Source organism: Acinonyx jubatus, chromosome C1, assembly GCF_027475565.1.
Source record: "Acinonyx jubatus isolate Ajub_Pintada_27869175 chromosome C1, VMU_Ajub_asm_v1.0, whole genome shotgun sequence".
Classification (NCBI taxonomy): domain Eukaryota; kingdom Metazoa; phylum Chordata; class Mammalia; order Carnivora; family Felidae; genus Acinonyx; species Acinonyx jubatus.
In genome coordinates, this window is record NC_069381.1 from 91,197,631 (window position 1) to 91,217,958 (window position 20,328).

General features: G+C 42.1%; 1 protein-coding gene and 1 pseudogene across 1 annotated transcript in view; one reads left to right on the forward strand and one right to left on the reverse strand.

Annotated features, from left to right (window-relative positions):
• The first annotated feature begins 1,032 nt into the window (after positions 1-1,032).
• FNDC7 (fibronectin type III domain containing 7) overlaps positions 1,033-20,328 on the forward strand; it is a 29,700-nt gene continuing 10,404 nt past the window's right edge. The window contains exons 1-9 of the mRNA XM_015075804.3: positions 1,033-1,095; positions 1,618-1,636; positions 5,715-5,969; positions 7,212-7,472; positions 11,136-11,393; positions 14,059-14,313; positions 15,827-16,084; positions 16,667-16,921; positions 18,118-18,372. Of these exons, the coding sequence (XP_014931290.3) occupies positions 1,033-1,095; positions 1,618-1,636; positions 5,715-5,969; positions 7,212-7,472; positions 11,136-11,393; positions 14,059-14,313; positions 15,827-16,084; positions 16,667-16,921; positions 18,118-18,372 (1,879 nt within the window). The remainder of the gene's footprint in view (positions 1,096-1,617; positions 1,637-5,714; positions 5,970-7,211; positions 7,473-11,135; positions 11,394-14,058; positions 14,314-15,826; positions 16,085-16,666; positions 16,922-18,117; positions 18,373-20,328) is intronic.
• Positions 9,269-9,362, reverse strand: LOC113599660 (uncharacterized; annotated as a pseudogene).

Consider the following 20,328-nt stretch of genomic DNA (forward strand, 5'->3'; position numbering starts at 1 on the left):
ATATACTCATCATTGTTGTATGCATTATGAACAATTAAGATTTAGTCTTTTAGCAACTTCGAAGTTCTTTAATACAATATTATTGACTATAATCACTATGTTGTCCATTGTATTTCCAACACTATTAAGTTTATATCCTTTTTTATGTTTATTTATTTATTTTGAGAGAGAGAGAGAGAGAGAGAAAACAGAGGAGGGACAGAGAGAGAGAGAGAGAGACAGAATTCCAAGCAGGTTCTGCATTGTCAGCACGGAGCCCCACGTGGGGCTCGAACCTAGGTTGAGATCATGACCTGAGCCGAAACCAAGAATTGGACACTTAACCGACTGAGACACCCAGGCGCCCTGTAAGTTTACACCCTTAAACAACATCTCCCCGATTCTTCTGCCCCTCAGGCCCCTGACCTTTCATCCTAGATATTGAAGCTTTGCAGCAAATTGCTCCTGACAGCAGAACTGATCACTTTGTATTGCAACAACCACAATAAGAACAACAAATAAAGATGAAAAAGAGTGAATAAAACCGGTCAGGATCCCCCAGTTTAAGATGATCATTCCCTTATATCAATAGTTTTCTATACAGCTTTGTAAAATTTTATTTAGAAAAAAAATTTTTAGGGGCACCTGGCTGGCTCAGTCGGAAGGGCATGAGACTCTTAATCTTGGGTTTGTGAGTTCAAGACCCAAGTTGGGTGTAGCAATTACTTTAAAAAAAGCTTTAAAAAAAAGTCTTTTAAAGAAAAAGAGAACATTCTACATATACCTCGGAACACAGATTACAGTAGTTTTTTGGCCAGTTTGGTGTGGTTTTTCAACTCTTCTTTTTTTCAGTCTTCGAAACACCTGTCCCTGCCAGCCTCCAGGTGCCCCCAGTTACGGGTCTGCTCGCACTAAAGGGGAGGAGCTACTTCCCAGAATCTGCTCCTAACGTTGCTGCCCAACAGCCCAGCCACTGGCAGTGCTGCCCTCCTGGGGACCAAAGAGGACCCTGATCACTCTGCTGTGTGCCATGTGAGTCTTATATTCACCAGGATGGCTGGCGGACCCAAGAAATGTTTGTCTTTCATTGGATTCAGCCTTATCTGTCTTAAAATGGTGAGTTCACCATTCCAACCCACCTGCAACTATTTAGGGGGGAACAAAGACATTTATTATCACTCTCTCTCTCTGTCTCTCTCTTTTTGAGAGATTAGTGGGTGGGGAGATAGAAAACAAAATAGTTTTGGACCATACCAAGATTGTATATGCTTGCATGTTTGAAATTTAATGCAATGTACTAGAGAAAGAAAACAAGATTATCATTATATTTTAAGAACAAAGATTTCTGAAAAATCTGTCAACAGCTACTGACTTAGTTCAATAGGCAGATTCAGGGAGAAAAATGAAATAGTAATGTGATCTGTTTCCAGCCTCTAAATTCTATTTAGGATTCCTTTGGGGTAGATTTGAGTTTGGGAAATAATTTGTGCAAATAAATGCTCTGTATGGATTCAGATATTGCTCGCATTACGAATGAAAATGTTGTGATACACTTATTACTGCTCCGATTTATGTTTTACATTTCCCCAAATGGCATTTTTCTTCATGGTTCTAATTTTTGTAAACTTTTCTTTTCAGGTTGCTTCAGCAAATACAGGTAAAAGTTTTTAAAACACAAGTTTTCCCTCCCCATGTTTGATTTTAATTTCCACTGTTAATTCTTGGGCTACCCTGAAATAGAAAAGCTATCTCGGAAAAATATTCAACATCTCCTGAGTGTTCACACTGTGAGTGTAACTGGTAAGACAAATACATGGACCAAACTTACAAGTCCTCATAAGACCTTCCTATTGAGTACTGAGATGTATAAAAAGTAATGTAGTGATGGATTTCTCAAATTCAGTTGTCATTAGTAAAATATTATGGTGATTATCATTCTAGCCAAAGAAATAAAGTTTTAGCCACAAGTAGTGAAAAGTCTAATTTATATAATTTTTCTTATTTGTATTCTGAAGAACTAGAGAAGAAAACTAGACATGTTTTTGAGTAAAAGCTTAGGATTCTCTACTTTTATAAGAAAGGATTTTACACTTGTAATAGTGCATCCTTAAAATACAGAAAATGAAAACTTAGGACTAGAAAAATTCTTTCTTTTAAAAAAATTTTACTGTCATTTTTGCTGAATAAATGACTAAAGCCAAGGATAATTTCTTTAGAGGAAATTTATAGTCAATGAGATTTCGATTATTTAGAGGACCCATGTAATATTGATCATATCACCAATAAGGTCTCATAGCAATTCAATGTAAATGAGAACAATTTTTATTTATTATTTTGTCTGCCACAGAAAAGGAAGTGCAATTAAGGCCATTTAAAAATTGGGCGGATTTTTAAAAATATTTTTAAAAATTTTATTTTAGAAAGTGGGAGAGAGAGAGCGAGCATGAGCAGGAGGGGGGGGAGGGGGGACAGAGTGGGGGAGAGAGGTGGGAAGAGAGAGGGAGAGGGAGAGAGAATCTCAAGCAGGCTCAGGGTGGAGCCCCACACAGGGCTCAATTCCATGAACCTTAAGATCATGACCTGAGCCAAAATCAAGAGTTGGACATGTAAAAGACTGAGCCATTCAGGTGCCCCAAAGATTTTTATTTTAAAGTAATGTCTACACCCAATGTGGGGCTTGAACTCACAACCCTGAGATCAAGAGTCACATGCTCTATCAATTGAGCCAGACAGGTGCCTCAATTTTTAAAATAAAATAGGGGCACCTGGGTGGCTCAGTCAGTTAAGCATCTGGCTCTTGGTTTCCGCTCAGATCATGATTCCCATGGTTCACTACTTTGAGCCCTGCCTCAGCTCTGTGCTGACAGTGCAGAGCCTGCTTAGGGGTCTCTCTGCAGAGAGAGAGAACCCTCTCCCTCCCTCTCTCTCTGCCCCTCCCACTCTCTCTCAAAATAAATAAATAAACAAAATAATAAAAATTTGACAGTGTTACAGATGGCTGACCCATAAAATCCGTGCATGTGCAATAAGTTTCCAAAAATTATCTCATGTTTTATTTGTATCCTTTACCTATTCTTGAGAAACCTTCACGATCACCAGGAAGCAATGAAAAGGACTGGTTGGCCATATACAAAGTGACTTTTTTTTAGAAGTGGCCTTTGGGTGAACAAAGAACTAGAACAAATTCTACTTCTGTGTCCTTAGAAGGTCGCAGGAGACACTGAGCCCTCAGGGCGGGGCCCTTTTTAGTCCCACACTATCCACAGTATTTGAGAGAAAGAATGGGGCAGGCTGAGATACCAATGATGCTATTAATTGATTCATCCTGGTTTTTCAATAAATGGCATGTGCTTTATTGATACTATGTAGGAGGTTCCATTTTGGGTCTGTGTATTATGATTCTCTTTGGGTTCTGGAATAGGTTTTTTATCTGTGTCTGGCCACTGGGGCTGCCTGAGCTAATTTAGATCTCTATGAGTTGGTGGAATGCACAGATACTGAGAAGCAAAGGGTCTCTTTCACTTTTGACTGATCAGAGTGGTTGATTGCAAATCTAGAGAATACAGTTATCTCTTTCGTCAGAGCAGTAAGTGGGCCAAACACAGAACTGAGAAAGAGGGGAGAACTCCTGCTAATTTATGGAGCCTTACACATCCCAGTCAGGCTTCTCATTTCTTTAAGGGAAGCGTAGTACAGAGGTGTTGATCTTTCACTGCTGTTACTGGTCAGATCCCACCCAGTGAAGCAGGCAATCTGTCTCTCCTGTGCTTACCCAGACTCCCCAGGATTTCACCTTCTAACACTTGTCCATGGCAGTGCCATGTGGTCTGGCTCTTCTAAACCTAAAAATTGCTCATCCTAGTACACACACACACACACACACACACACACTAGCCCTTTCCACCTATCAAAGCCCCCTCGCATGCAAAATTTAACTTAATCCTCACAACAATCCTGAGATGTAGATATTTTACATTTCAAAGTAAATCTTAAGATGTAGAAATTATTGGAAAAGGAGTTGAGAGACACAATCAAGTTAGTTAGAGGAAAGAAGACCTATAACACAGGACAAATAGCTGATAGCAGAAAGGGGATGATTGGGGGGTGGGGGAGGGGTGAAGAGGGGGGCCCTTGATGGGGCTGTCTATCCTGCCGTGGGGGAGAGCAGACATGGGTGCTTCCTGCAGTCACCTTCTGCTGGCCAATGGCTAAGATGAGCAGGTCTGCGACTTTTCCCCAGCATATGTAACTTTCAGAGTTTTCTTTCGGTGGCAAAAGAGACAGTCCTGGGTGACGTTCAAGGAATGTCTGGCCAGTGCACAGTGGAGACTTTGTTCAGTCTTGCAGATTGGCTATTTCTGAGTTGCTGCCAAAGCCAACCCTCTGGGCTATTGGTGCAGAAAGAGAAGTTGTCTATGCACATAGGGATTTGGCAGGTGGGGGTCTGCCGAGGAGAGGGAGTCGATACCAGTAAATCACACATTTGGTCTATAGTTACTCTTTCTCCTCTTTGCCCTATAGTTTCGTTTTGCCCTTTAGTTTTGAAGTTGGTCTATAGTGATTTTACCCGGCAAGTGAGGTACATTGAACATAAAAGGCTAAGTGCCAGTTCCAAACTTAAAACCGGCTATTTCTGTTTGACCTTTTCTTCCACTTGGACCTCCTGCACCCAGGGCATTTTTGTGCCTGTGGAGTTTTACAATGTTGTAAATCTTGTTACCATGCTGTATCTCTTACCCCTTACCCAAAGTGCAGGAATGCCTTATATAAACTCATGACATAAGCATTGATGTCCCACAGACAAACCATGGCCTAGCCCAGGTGAGGAGAGACCACGGCACCTCCTTCTTATGCTGGGGCAGATGTTTTGATGCAGAGTGGGACAATAATGTTTATTTTTGTTTTATATAGAAGAATCTAAAAATGGTTCCACTCTGATAACATGAAAGAAAGTACGATAGAGCAATCATAAAACAAAGAACTCAATGTTCCCTCTTCCTCCATTAGATTAGATACCTTGTGGGAAATGTGCAAGTGCACAAGATGGAGACATAGCCACAGCAGAGGTGAGACCCTGGCCTTCAGGTGGAGGCAGTGGAGCATAGGTGAGGGGCTGGGAGGGGAGATTGGTGGCAGCAGAGAAGGCCTGGGAATTCACAGAGTGCCAAACCAGTGTGGAAGCCTCTGGAATGAAGCCCCTCAATGACTCTCTCCTTCCTCTCAGAGTTCTTTCCCACAATCATTCCCTGTTTTGTTTTTTTTTTTTTTTAAAGTAGGCTCTATCCCCAATGTGGGACTAGAGCTCACAACCCCGAGATCAAGGGTCGCATGCTCTACAGACTGAGCCAGGCAGGGGCCCCACTCCCCACTCTGATTTCACCCTTTGAAAAGTACAAAAAATACAAATTATCCCAGAGGCAACTGGGAAAAACCTCTTTGAAATCCCATTCTGAATGAGAAGTTTGAGCTTTCTGGCTCTCTTTTGGAGAGTAGCTTTGCATTTCTTTTTCTCTGTTTTGTCTTGATCTTGAAAATGAGGGCAGGGGCGCCTGGCTGGCTCAGTCAGGAGAGCATGCGACTCTTGATCTCAGAGTTGTAAGTTCGAGCCCCACATTAGGTGCAGAGATTACTTAAAATAAAATTTCTTAAAAAAGAAGAAGAAGAAAAAGAAAACGGTGAAAGAAGTAATCTTCATAGATATCCTAGCTAATGTACAACTTCAAAATCTCTTCCAGCTCCTGAAATACCCACTATTGATCAGGCATATTCAAAAATCAGCACCAGCATCACTGTGGAATGGGCCACAGTGCCAGGGGCCACCAGTTATCTTCTCACGGCTGAAGATGGAGACACTGTCATTGAAACCATGGTGGCCAATTCCCCAGGCACTGTGACAGGCCTGAAGGCTGCAACCTTGTACCAAATCACTGTCAGATCCGTCAGTGCCACTGGGAGAAGCCCAGCATCGCTTCCAAAGCAGGCAAAGACAGGTAGCTGGATGCTTGTCCTCTGTCGGGCTATTGTTTGTGACCTGGATTCGTTATACTGAGGCTGCAAGTACATGATACAATTTTGTGTCATTTGAGTGCCTACGATTCAGGGCCCAGAGGTGAAAGCCACGAAATGTTTTGGGAATTCAGATATCTGTGGAGGTGGTGGTATTTAAATTCCAGATGCTTTGGAAAATAAAACCCATTTTGGGCGTCTTTACAAACATCCCTGCTTTTAAGGGCACCTGGGTGACTCGGTTAAGCATCAGACTTCGGCTCAGGTCATGATCTCACAGTTAGTGAGTTCGAGCCCCACATTGGGTTCTTGACTGACAGCACAAAGCCTGCTTCAAATTCTCACTCCTCTCTTTCTGCTCCTCTGCCCCTTTTCAAAATAAGCAAATAAACATAAAAATTTTCTAAAAAAATATTATAAACCATCATTTCCCCATATTATAATTACAGAGATATTTTGTATAATTTCTTATAAACCTCCAGTTGAAAGTCATGCCTAATATTAGAATTATTCTGTTCCCCATTCCTTTGCTGAGTCATTTATGATTAATACACATTTAGATAGTCACATTATTTATATATATTATATATTTTATTATTTTATAATAATGTGTATTATAATACACATTATTTTTGTTTGTTTGTTTATTTATTTATTTATTTATTTTAATGTTTATTTATTTTTGAGACAGAGAGAGACAAAGCATGAACGGGGGAGGAGCAGAGAGAGAGAGGGAGACACAGAATCTGAAGTAGGCTCCAGGCTCTGAGCTGTCAGCACAGAGCCCAACGCGGGGCTCGAACTCACAGACCATGAGATTGTGACCCGGGCCGAAGTCAGACGCTTAACTGACTGAGCCACCCAGGCGCCCCTATTTATTTATTTTTGAGAGAGAGAGCGCAAGTGGGGGAGGGTCAGAGAGAGAGGAGACAGACTCCCAAGCAGGCTCCATGCTGTCAGCTTGGAGCCCAGTGTGGGGCTCAAACTCACCAACTTCAAGGTCATGACCCCAGCCAAAAGCAAGAGTTGGACGCTTAACCGACTGAGCCACCCAGGTGCCCCTAGATAGCCATTATTCAGTGGAACTCTACCTACCATAAATCCTTTTGCAAAGCAAATAATTATTTCATAATATGGATGATCAACCTCAAATTATTTATTTCTAAATCTGAATTATCCTCTATTGGAGTTTCCTAACGCAAATGCATGTGTTTTTGTCTTCATAGTGTTGGCTGCACCAATTCTAGAAGTAAGCTCTCCAAGTCCAGACTCTATTCTTGTGCAGTGGGAAGCTGTATATATGGCAATTGGATTCTCTGTGTCCATTATGCGAGCCAATGGTTTGGGTAGAATATGGAAAGAGAATACCACAAACACCTCCTTGACATTCACCAGGTTAGATGCTGGGACTCTCTACACCATAAAGGCCTATGCGTGGAATGCCAATGGAACCCCTGGGGACGACTCCACCTGCAATCAGAGAACAAGTAAGGACTTCCCAGCTCAGCCTCAAGCAATCTCCCTTTTGATTAATGAGAGGCTATGCATCGTAGCCGTTGGAAGCGGGTGTTAACTGATAAGTACAGAGCAGCTGGCAGTAGATATTTAAATTTATTATGAGTTTATTTATAGTGCGGTAGTTTAAACGCTGACTGCCTGTATAAAGAAATGCTGCTCAGAATACACAGAGCATGGCTTCTCCGTCTCTGATATCTAACTTATTTCAAGCATACACATGCCGTATCACACAACAGGAGATGATTTTTGCTAGGTTTATGAGTCTCCCCGACCCTTCCTAGCTTCAGACCAACAGCATAAACAGAAAGAACTGGGACAAACAGGAATTCATTTTATTCAGTAGCCATTTAGTGAGTGTGAGCCAACTTTGAGCGAGCATTGCTCTAGAGATCCAGCAGCAAACGAAACAAAGTTCCTGTTGTTAGGGTACTTTATGCTGTGCTGGGAATCAGAATTTCAGATATATTGCCCCAAACCTCAGCTTAGGCCTGCTCAGCTTAGGCCTACTGCATAATATGTGGAAACCCAAACCGATCTGCTGGAGTAAGCCAAAAAGAATGAGAGGGAGAGGGAGGGAAGGAGAGGGATTTTTTTTTCCTCTCAAGACAGAGTAAGCCACCCACTGACAATGTGGCCTAATGCCAGACTCTCACCAACCAGATAAGCTGTTTCATCCCTTGGAGAGGACCAAGGAAAGGGAGGAAAGAAACCAGAGCTGTTCTTTCCAACATACCCTAAGTTTGAAGGGTGGGATGGAAGCCCCATTATCTGTGAGTGAAGACAGAAATTCAGGGAGAAAGGGTGTGCCTTTTGTAATACTTCTCTAGAGCAACATCATAGCAAGGTGGCCTTAAGGTGATTCTTGATGGGCCTTGTGAGTCAGGATGTCTGTGATAAACCAGTCTCCCCCGGCCTTTTTCTATGCATTCATTCATTCTTTCTTTCCACAAACGTTAACTGAGGGCCCACTATGTACTGGGCATCATTTAGCTGATGGGGACACAAAATCAATTAAAGTGTAATCCCTACACTTGGAGAACTGATTGTGTCTTAGGGGAGACCAATGCATAAATCAGTGGTTACAGTTCAGTGTAACAAGTGCTTTGAGAGAAGGATTTGCAGGCACAGAGTGGTATGAGAGGAAACCTCTCCATCAGGCTGGGGTCAGGGACAGCCACCTCCAAAGGTGACTGTTTTCTTAAAGCTTTCCTTTTTCATTTGTTTCTCATGTTTAAACATATTTTAGAGTATTGGGGTGCCTGGGTGGCTCAGTCGGTTGAGCGTCCAACTTCGGCTCAGGTCATGATCTCCCAGTTCACGGGTTCGAGGCCCGCATCTGGCTCTGTGCTAACAGCTAGCTCAGAGTCTGGACTGAGACAGAGTCAGTCTCGGATTCTGTGTCTCCCTCTCTCTCTCTGTCCCTCCCGTGCTCGCTCTCTCTCTCTCTCAAAAATAAATAAAACATAAAAAAAATTTTTTTTTTAATTTTTTAGAGTATAGATTTAGCTTCTCTATTAGTTTGCTAGGGCTGTCTTAACAAAGTGCCACAAACCTACTTAAACAACACAAATTTGTTGTCTCCCCGTTTTGGAGGCCAGAAGTCTGACATCAAGGTGTCAGCACAATTGGTTCCTTCTCAGGACTATGAGGGAAGGATTTGTTCCAGGCCTTTCTCCTTGGCTTATAGATGGTGCCCTTCATAATCACATGGCATTCTACCTTGAAGTGTATGCCTATGTCCAGATTTCCTCTTTTTATTTTTTAATTAATTAATTAATGCATCATGAATTTGCATGTCATTCCTTATGCAGGGGCCATGCTAATCCATATCATTCCAATTTTATTATAAAAAAATTTTTTTTTGATATTTATTCATTTTTGAGAGAGACAGAGACAGAGCATGAGCAGGGGAGGGGCAGAGAGAGAGAGGGAGACACAGAATCCAAAGCAGGCTCCAGGTTCTGAGCTCAGCACAGAGCCTAACGTGGGGCTCCAACCCACCAACTGTGAGATCATGACCTGAGCTGAAGTTGGATGCTTAACCAACTAAGCCACTCAAGCGCCCCGTGTATCATTCCAGTTTTAGTATATGTGTTGCCAAAGCAAGCACAAAATTTTCTCTCTTTCTAAGGACACCAGTCATATTGGATTAGGGCCCACCTTAATGATCTCATCTGCACTAATTGCATCTACTATGACCCTGTTTTCAAATAAGATGACATTTTGAGGTACTAGGGGTTAGGACTTCAACATATGAATTTTGAGGGGACTCAATTCAACCCCCCAACAACCCCCAATACTGTACTCATTTTTCCTGGTTCTCCCATCCCCCATGTGGAAAGAGCTGGTTGTCCTAAAATACTGCAGGTTACTTTTACTAGCCTTGAACCCAGAATTACTTCAGAGCAGAACTGCCTCTGCAGTCTAACCAGGAAGCAGGGGAAGGGTCCTGTAGGACCTCGAAGGCCTATAGAAGAAACATGGCAGGGATGTGCCCTGTAGAGGATGAGTTGAGTCCCTGTTTCCTCAAACAGGGCCTTGCCTGTATAACCCACGTGTGTCTAGAAGTTGCTGGTTTCTGCTCATATGCTATGCAAGCAGTTTTCTAATGCCTTCCAGGTGGGCCTTATTACAGCACAGATCCCCAACACAAAAGGATACTTCTCAAGCTTTCTCAAAAGGATAACCCTGAAAAGAGGAAGGCATATTTCTAAGAACGTAGAGGGAAGTTTTTGGAGACACTAAAATGACTGCTCTAATATATGACCATCACACTTGATACTTTCCTTTCTTCCCTTTGATTTCGAGTGGAATGAAATTCTGCTCTTCTAGAATCAGTTATGACCTAAAAACACTTACAGAAAAAGTCTTAGCAGGTGTCCGAAGTAAAGAAGGGAACGTGTCTGACTGTCTCAACTAGTAGAGCATATGAGTCTTGATTTCAGAGTTGTAAGTTCAAGCCCCATGTTGGTGTAGAGATTACTTAAAAATAAAATCTTTAAAAAAAAAAAGTAGGGGTGCCTGCCTGGCTCAGTTGGTTAAGCATCCAACTCTTGATCTCAGCTCAGGTCTCGATCTCAGGGTCGTGAGTTTAAGCCCTACATTGGGCTCTGTGCTGGGCATAGAACCTATTTAAAAAAAAAAAAAAAGTAAAGGAAGGATATTGTTGAAGCTACTCCGTTCAGCTTCATCTTTCGATAATAGAATATTTGACCTACCACTTAATAATAGCATATCCGTAGGGCCCTTTTAGCCCTTCACATTTATAATCTCATTTAATTATTCAATTACTTGTTGAGTTGTGTGTTCACTGATTCATTCAGTGAATGAATGAATACTTATTTAGCACCTAATATGTGTTAGGGACTGATCTTATTAGATCCATTTTACAGACGTTAAAAAAAAAAGTAAATAACATATTAAATAACATGGATAAGGTTGCATAGCTAGTTATGAGTTTGCATAGTCAACGGCAGATGTGTTACCCTAAGTCCCGATTTTATGCTCTAAACGCTTGCAATTATCCTACTATCGTGGTACGTCATCCTCCAAGCTCTGCAATGTTGTTAGGCCAGATCTTACTTGGATTTTCGAGGCTACTGCAAAATCTTAATTGTTTCTCAAATATCTAGGTCCTCGTGCCCCTGCCAGCATTCAAGTCTCTCTTGATGGTGGGGCTCTGAAGGCTTCTGTTTCATGGGCCCCAACGGAAGGAGCTTTCAACTATACTGTGATGGCTTTGAGTGACTCTTCGGAGCTGAGCTGTAGTACGACTCGCAGTGCCTGTACTATCTCCTCCCTACAGTGTGGGACTGAGTACCTAATTTCAGTTTTAGCAAGTAATGATGCTGGGTCTAGCAAGTCAACTTCATCAGAGGCCCTAAAAACTGGTATGTAAGCAAGAGTGACTGTGGGGCTGGTAAGCCAGTGTGACTGCCATAAGGGAAACAAATAACCACCTGATAATGTTGATAATGTTCCAGAACATTCTAGAAGCCTGGTCTAAGTGAAAGCATTGAATGGGACATTCTAAGGAGTTTTAATGTGATAGTAAAACTGGATATCACACATTGGAAAAAGCACATCTTTGAAAATTAGGAGTCCTGGCTCCTATTCTATTCTTTCATTAATTGATTTTCTTTATACTTTGTAAAGCTGTAAAAATTCTAGGATCCAGCTGGAGTTATACATAGGTTTAACTGTGCAGTACACACAGTGGCCTCTTCCTTACATCATGTTTTGCAGACCTATGCTGGGAGGGAGCTATTTGTTAAATAAAGGTGGGCAGTCTATAATTCTGAGTATGTGTTTAAATATCTTCCTATTTTCATCTTATCAGAAAAATGAAGGCTTACATATGTGGAGGTTTACTCCTCTATTTAGAAACATTTCTGTGTTTTGGTGATGGGAACTAACATTTAGTGAAGACCTACTATGTACCAGGCACTATAAATACATCATTTTATTTATCTTTCATGACAACTCAATGATGTAGGCTCTATTATTTCCTTTTTCAGATAAAAAAAAATTTAGGTCTGAGAGTGATGTAATTTTTCCAAAGTCACACCAATAATAAGCGTTAGAGCTAGGATTCAAGCCCAGGTTTGCCTGATTTTAGTCCTCTAAGCCAAAGAAAATGTAGATAATCACAATAATGTCCACTTTACCCAACAGAGAGAACTATGTCATCCTGAGTTTAAAAGGCTTCTGAACAGAGAGGAAAAGAGCCATCACCAAGCTGATGCAGTGTATTTTACAGGGAAAAAATAAGCCAAGCCCTCAGATACACAGTTTCTTTTTTTTTTTAACTTTTTTAAAAGTTTATTTATTTATTGAGAGAGGAGAGAGGAGAGAGGAGACAGAGAGAGAATCCCAAGCAGGTCCTGTGTTGCTGGCACAGAGCTCAACATGGGGCTGGGTCTCACGAACTGTGAGATCATGACCTGAGCTGAAATCAAGAGTGGGATACTTAACCAACTGAGACACCCAGGAGCCCAGATGCACAATTTCTTATAGTTATGTTAAATTAAGGTCACTGATAGCAAACCTGGTGATTTGGCCTCTCTTTTGACAGTTATAATTTGCTGCAGACAGCCTATTAGAAATGGTTATGAGGTTGGAATAGCTGAGAGTGAAGGAAAAGATAAGAATACACTTTCAAAAGCATAGCAGATCCAAGTTAGTCATTTAATGCAGGAGAGAACCCTCCAGTGTTTCCCAATCTTGGAGGCACATTAAGAGCATCTGGGGAGCTTTTTAAAAATCCACCTAAGGGGCGCCTAGGTGGCGCAGTCGGTTGAGCGTCCGACTTCAGCCAGGTCACGATCTCGCGGTCCGTGAGTTCAAGCCCCGCGTCAGGCTCTGGGCTGATGGCTCAGAGCCTGGAGCCTGTTTCCGATTCTTTGTCTCCCTCTCTTTCTGCCCCTCCCCCATTCATGCTCTGTCTCTCTCTGTCCCAAAAAAAATAAATAAAGGTTGAAAAAAAAATTAAAAAAAAAAATAAAAATAAAAATCCACCTAAGATCAACTAAATCAGAGCTTCTGGGAGTGGAGTCTGGTATGACTAGTTTGTAAAAGCTCCTCGCTTAATTCTAATGTGCAGCCAGGGTAAAGTGCCACTGAAATAATCCTGCATGTTTACAGTTGGGTGGCATCAGTTTGCGTATAAAACAATCAGTCATGGGACGCCTGGGTGGCTCAGTTGGTTAAGCGTCCAACTTACGGCTCAGGTTATGATATCACGGTTTGTGAGTTCGAGCCCCACATCGAGTTCTGTGCTGACAGCTCAGAGTCTGGAGCCTGCTTTGGATTCTGTGTCTTCCTCTCTCCCTCTGCCCCTCCCTCGCTTGTTTGTTCTCTGTCTCTCAAAAATAAATAGACATTAAAAAAAAATTGTAAAACAATCAGTCATGATCATGGGAACAGCCCAACTTACCAATAAAAGAACTATGTTTCGAAAGTGCTATGTGTTTCCTGGGTCCCAGAATTATGAAATATATTTTAGGAAGATTCCACCAAAGATGGCTAAAATTTTAAAAGCTTAGATCTTGAAAGAATAAACTTCATTTGAAGTCATCCCTTCATTCTATGCTGATCCTGGCATTGCCTTAACACAGAAATGAATGCAATGTTAACCAAGGTGATCCATACCTATTTCTTTTATTTTTTTAATTAAAAAAATTTTTTTAATGTTTATTTATTTTTGAGAAAGACAGAGTGTGAACGGGAGAGGGGCAGAGAGAGGAGCAGACGCAGAATCCGAAACAGGCTCCAGGCTCTGCGCTGTCAGCACAAACTGTGAGATCATGACCTGAGCTGATGTCAGACACTTAACCAACTGAGCCACTCGGGCGCCCCATCCATGCCTATTTCTGACATTGTCTAGCATGTATTGTGTGAGATAAGTTTTACAACATGTGAGAATGCCTTGTTGGTTTGCACATACTGTTTGATTTATTCCTTGTCCATGGCATGTGATATTCTCGACAATTGCAAAGGTATAAAGAAAATCTCTTGCAGGACTCTCATAGCTGTTCATTATTTACTGTTTCCTAGTTGCTTGTGCACCTGGAAGAGTGACCATCCAAGAAGATCCTCCGGGCCACCTGTCTGTGGCTTGGTCCAATGTAGATCTGGGTGATTACTATGTGGCCTTTGTGAAGAGTGATGATGGCTTGGAAGTCCACTGCAACACATCCCTCACCCAGTGCAATTTCTTATCTGAATGTGGCTTCACTTACTTTATTAGTGTTTTTGCCTATAACAAGGCAGGGCAGAGTCCTCTGGGTGATGTGTTCAATTATACCACAGGTAAGTTGCACTTGATGCTTGTGAAGGGAGTTCTGAGTTCCCTGAACTCAGCAGCAGCATAAATCACCTTTGCGATAACTGACTGACATAGGTTACCTGGGAGTCATTCCAGGGTCAAGAACAGAAAGAGAATCTCTCCTCTCACATTCTTTCCAGAGCAGGAAATTTTGGGTTCATGGACCCAACCTTAACAAGATGCAAGGCGTAGAAGTGAAAAGAGAGCAAAGAATATAGTCGTTCATACCTGCTCTGAAAAATTAAACCCTCCACCATGATCTACTGAGTGTTCAGCACCCTGTGCAAGGTGCTGAAGGGGACACAGTCCTCCTGTCTCAGGAGTTCACCCTTTCCCCGAGACCTGAAAACAGAGATGCCATGGCAAAGGCACTGCCTGGTGTGGAAGGCTCTGCAGCAGGACACCTGTCCTAACTTGTCCTAATTGTCCTAACTTGACCTCTAACTCATTTGAAAAATGGGGATGAAGACATTACCTTGCTAGTTCCTTAGTATCCTTAGTATGCAAAATGGGACAAATAATAATGAGAGCATGAATATGAAATAGGTCTTTGCATGTGGTAAAGCACAGTGCAAAGCATTTTTTATTAGCATCATTATTACCATTATTCTCTTCTACTAGGCTTGGATCTTCTAGGGAGCAGGGACTGTTTTATTTACCTCTTCATCCTCAATGTTTCTTATACTGTGATTGGCATATGGGAAACGCTTGATGTTTGAAGAATGAATGGAGTGAGTGATTTAAACTTAACCATATTTACAAATAAAAACATAATATCATTGTGTATAACTAGCTGGATTACAATAAATTTTACCAAGTTGAAGGAATCAAATAATTGATGCCTTTGGAAAATGGAATAAGAGGCTATCAATCAAGTCTCAAGAGCACAGGATGGCCTTGCAGAAGGAGTGAACTTGAACTGGATATTTAAGGATGAATGGAATGTAGGTGGGGCAAGGGCATCCCAGAAAACTCCAAGCCATGCTAGACATTTGTCAGAATTTGTCCATGACATAATATAGGGTCTGTTCTAAGATGTACTAATACAATGATCCTTCCCCCTCCTGCAGCCCTCAGTCTTATCTGGTTAGTGTCTGGAAAGACTGATAGGATTGGGAACTTAGACTAGGTATAATTTTTATCAGGCAGAAGAGAGGAACAGCATTTCAGTAGAGGGTTAGCAGTCTTCAAGGCATAAGGAAATGAGAGCACATGTAGGGTGGGGAATTGAGAGAATTGGTGAGGGGAGGCACAGCTGAACATGTAGGTTGGATGCAGCTTGTGATGACCTTGGACATCATGCATAGAGGATTTATCCTTTATGTAGTGGGTGTTAGGCCAAGATCACAGCTGGAAAGACCTGTAGGAGGTTCTTGGAGCAACTTGGGAGGGCTGTGGCAGAAGCTCTGGGCCCTGGGAGATCAGGACTCAATGCCCTCCTCTGACATCCTTGTTCCTTTACTGACCTCCATTTTCTCTCTCTGCTCCTGCTTTCAGCCCCCTGTTGTCCTAGCGATATTAACCCTGTGTTGGTGTCCAGTGACAGAGTAGAGATTGTCTGGTCTCCTGTCCGTGGTGCCGAACTTTATGAAACCAAGGCTGTAGATGGGTTCAAAGTGGTTGAGTGCAATGACACCGCTCCTGCTTGCACCCTCTCCGCTCTAGAGTGTGACACCAAGTACAACGTCACAGTGTATTCCTTCAGCGAAGTCCGGGGCAGCAATATGTCATGTACTTCCCGATTTGTAACCACAGGTACGATACAGCTATGATTTCCTTCACTGCTGTCTGAACTATTCACCCTAGCTATGGGCATGCCCTTCATGATGGGCATTCAGCAAGAACTGTAAAACCACTCTTTGTGGGGACCATCAGAGCCCCTCTCTTCCTACAGAAGGGCAGAAGAGTAGGTAGAACAAGGAAAGTGGGGGAAAAAAAAACAAAAAAGGAGATCATGGGGAGAGTGGAAAGCTTCCTCAGTAATTACTTCAGCCATTCAGTTCCTCTGACTTTTGGGGGGCGGGGGGGGGACAGGGAACTCTCCGTATTCACACCAGGAGGGTTAAGACTGCAAATGTTCATCTTAATTACTTTTGCTTTTGGAGTTCAAAATGCCCCTTAATATTTTCCAGTGAGTCTGATGCTAAAAGAACCTAATACCATGTTTCCACACAAAGGCTCTGTGAATCTGGCCTACATGCTCATTATGTTTGAAAGCAGGGATGATCTCATGTTAGGGCGGTGGGGGAGGCGGGGGTGGGAATCACATTTAGACCAGATGGCACACCTGATATTTTTGACTCACACTGTTTCAATTAATAATCTAAAATCGCTTAGCTCCTTGCAGTCCCGAAATAAAAAACGTTTCAAAGGATGCATTCTCCATGATTCGTGTGCACTGGCGATCCACTAATGACGATGCCACTTACACGGTGACTGCCCAGGGGGAGAAAGGGCTGTATCGGTGCAGCAGCACGGGAGAGTCCTGCGTGGTGGGGAGCTTGCCCTGCGGCTCCGTGTTCTCCGTCACTGTGGTGGCTGAAACACAGGCAGGGCGGAGCCTGCCCAGCTTCAGTGTGCCCCTGGAAACAGGTAGGTGGCAGCCTCTATCCTGAACGTTGACTTCAGTGTGGTCCTTAGAAATTGTTATGACATGAACTTTCTCATTTCGTTGACCCTAACTGTGATAGAAATACATTATACTCTCTGGCCTTTCAAACAGCCCAGTCTTAGAAAATAAAACTTGCCATGTTTGGACACAGTTTCTGTAAAAATAGCATCAAAAGACTCTAGTATATTCCTATGCTGACATCAAAGGAGGAATACATTGACGCTGCAAAACATTGATTTGAATTCACATTCCTCCATGACATAATCTCCCGAAACAACGAACAAGTAACCAAATAAGCTGGCTTATGTTTTCTTTCTTTGGCTCAGCCGTTTAAAACCTTTCTGTGTAAAATGCTTTCTGAGTTTCAGTTTTCTGGTAAAAGGGGAGAATGGATTGCTCGGGTGGTTGCGAATGTTAAGTTAGTTAATGCTGCAAGCACTTACTTAGCATGGTGCCTGATGCATACACAGTAAGAGCTTGATAAAAGAAAGCTGTTACAGCTTCAAAGCACTGTGTGTGAGTGAAATTTAGCAAATTACTTAAAGCTTTTGGACATTATTTTCTCTTATATACAATGGATGGCACTTTGGACTATAAAAGTTGAAATGTAAAAAGCAGCAGAATAGAGACCATGCCCAATACTCAGGAAGATTCTAGATATCCTATATCCTGTTTAACAATCTCTGAAAATTTGAGAATTGGCTGTGATATTCTTAGGTGGCTAAAAATATTGCAAGCTTTTATATCAATTAAGTACTATGAAATGCATGAAAAAGGCAACATACTTTTAATTGCAAAGGCTGTGAAATGTTACATTGTGAGAAGAGGTGAATACAGCCATTGCTTTGAAGTTTGCAACTGGAATTGTTAAAGTTGGGAAACAACAAAGGATTTCTTTCTTATTCTGAAAACATTGGGAGGAAACTCACATTACCCACAGCCAGTTAGTGCTCCGCCTTCTTGGGGAAAGCAACCCCAACGTAGAGTTGATGTTAAATGATGTATCAGAGGAAATGAGATTGCGCTTAACAAAAGGAGATTTTGCTTAATAATTAAAGATTTGAGAAATGCAGGATACTGAATGGTATACAGACAAAATACCATTCTCTGTCATTTTCCCACAAATAACCCTCAGTGGAAATAAATCCCCAATTCTTTCTCTTCTTCCCCACCTAAGTGCCGTGCTGTCCAGCTGGTCTGACAGTAACTCAGGTCACCCAATCAGTAATCAACGTGAGCTGGACTGTTGGGACCGGGGCCCAAACCTATGTGACAGTTCTGGAGTCACACACCGGACAGTCTAAGTGTCTCACCCATCAAAACCAGTGCCTCCTGGGATGTATCACATGTGGCGTCAATTACACAGTGGCATTAAAAGCGATTAGTGCCACTGGGTTGACTGCAGACTGCACCTACCAAAGTTATTTCTCTAGTAAGTGAATTCTAAATTCCAGCTATGGAGTATCAATATGGACTTCGACTATTTTTTTTTAAGTTTCTTTATTTATTTATTTACTTACTTATTCATACTTTTTTAAAGTTTATTTATTTATTTTGAGAGAAAGCATGAACTTGAGCTGGGGAGGGGTAGACAGAGGGAGAGAGAAAGAATCCCAAGCCGGCTCCTCACTGTCAGTGCGGAGACTGATGTGAGGCTCAAATCCACGAACCGTGAGATCATGACCTGAGCCGAAATCAAGAATTAAATGTTCAACCAACTGAGTCACCCAGGCACCCCTAAGTTTTTTTATTGTTTTGAGAGAGACGGAGAGAGCATAAGCAAAGGAGGGGCAGAGAGAGAGAGGGAGGATCCCAAGCAGGCTCCAAGATGCCAGTGCAGAGCCGACATGGGGCTCAAGCTCACAGAACTGTGAGATCATGACCTGAGTTGAAATCAAGAGTTGGAGGCTGGGCCCAACTGACTGAGCCACCTGGGTACCCCAGGACTTTGACTATTATCAATCCAGACGTAAGCCCATCCTTCTCATTTAAAAAGATCCTGCATCTCCATTCTGCTAGCATTATAAATTCAGATTATTTTCTAAAATGTTTACAAGTTTCCTCTTGACTTAGAACCTCAAAGCGTCAGAGGCTTCTGTTGGTGGTTGATGAATTGATTCCCTTGGTAACATGGTTCAGGTATACTTTTTCTGAAGGCAGGACGGATTTATATGGCACAGCTACCCGCTGCACAGAGTAACTCAGTCTGGCAGAGTTTCCAGAAAGCATTTAGGTCACACATTCTATTTGTCTTGAATTCTTTTCTTCTCATTATTATTATGCTATCACCTCTCTCTTCTAAACCACTCCATCTCCTTCAATGGTTTCTTATTTCAACAGGCTGAAAGAGCACTGTCTACTGACAGTATTGTATCTTGTTCTTCACAAAGAGCAAATCATTAGGGAATAGCAGGGGAAGGTAGTGGGTATGGGGTTAGCAAATAAGATTGATTCTCTTGTGTGAATCTAGTCCACTGAAGTGGCTGTTTGGGGCATGCTTTTGAAAAAAGAAAAGAAAACTCCTGAAAATGCTTTTTTAATGAGAAAGTACAATCATTAGTTCACCGTGTCTGCCCCAGGGCACGGGATGGGAGAGCTAAAATATAATTTTGCCTCCCCAAGGGCAGTAGAAAAGGTCTTCAACTAGGAGTCTAAAGATACAGCTTCTGGGGCATCAGGGTGGCTCAGTCTGTTAAGCGTCCGACTCTTGGTTTTAGCTCAGGTCAGGATCTCAGGGTTATGAGATGGAGCCCCACGTGGGGCTCCACACAAGCCTGCTTGACATTCTCTCTCTCCCTCTCTCTGCCTCTCCCCACCCTGACGCCACCTCTCACTCACACACTCTCTCTCTCCCTCAAAAAAAAAAAAAAAAAAAAAAAAGAAGGTTCTTATAAGCTTCGTTGCCTTATCTTCCCTACTGTTTCCTCATTGGTAAGAGAAATTGTAATAATTATAATGTGAAAGCATTTATAACATGCTACACATACGTAAGCTGTTTCATACTTTCTTTGGGACCATTATCTTTCATTAGATTTACTGCCTGCGTTCTTACCCTGATATCCAGTTCTGGGAATATGGCCCACTGCTTATCTTCACATGTAAAAAAACCTTTCTTTAAAAGAAAGAACAAATCAAATGAACCTGATTATCTATAACTGAATGTTTTAATCATCATACAACAACGTTTTAATTCTTATTCCTGAGTAAGCCACCATTCGGTGCCCTGCTTGACACCTGATGTGTGTAGCCTGCTCAGGGCATCTAGCAAAGAAAACAGAAGGACCTAGTGAGCTAGCATGGACAAAGTGTGGATGAGCAAAGCCTGGTCACTTGACTCTTGTGTAAGTGACTACTCCCCAGGTGTCATGCTACTCGGGTCAGCAAAATA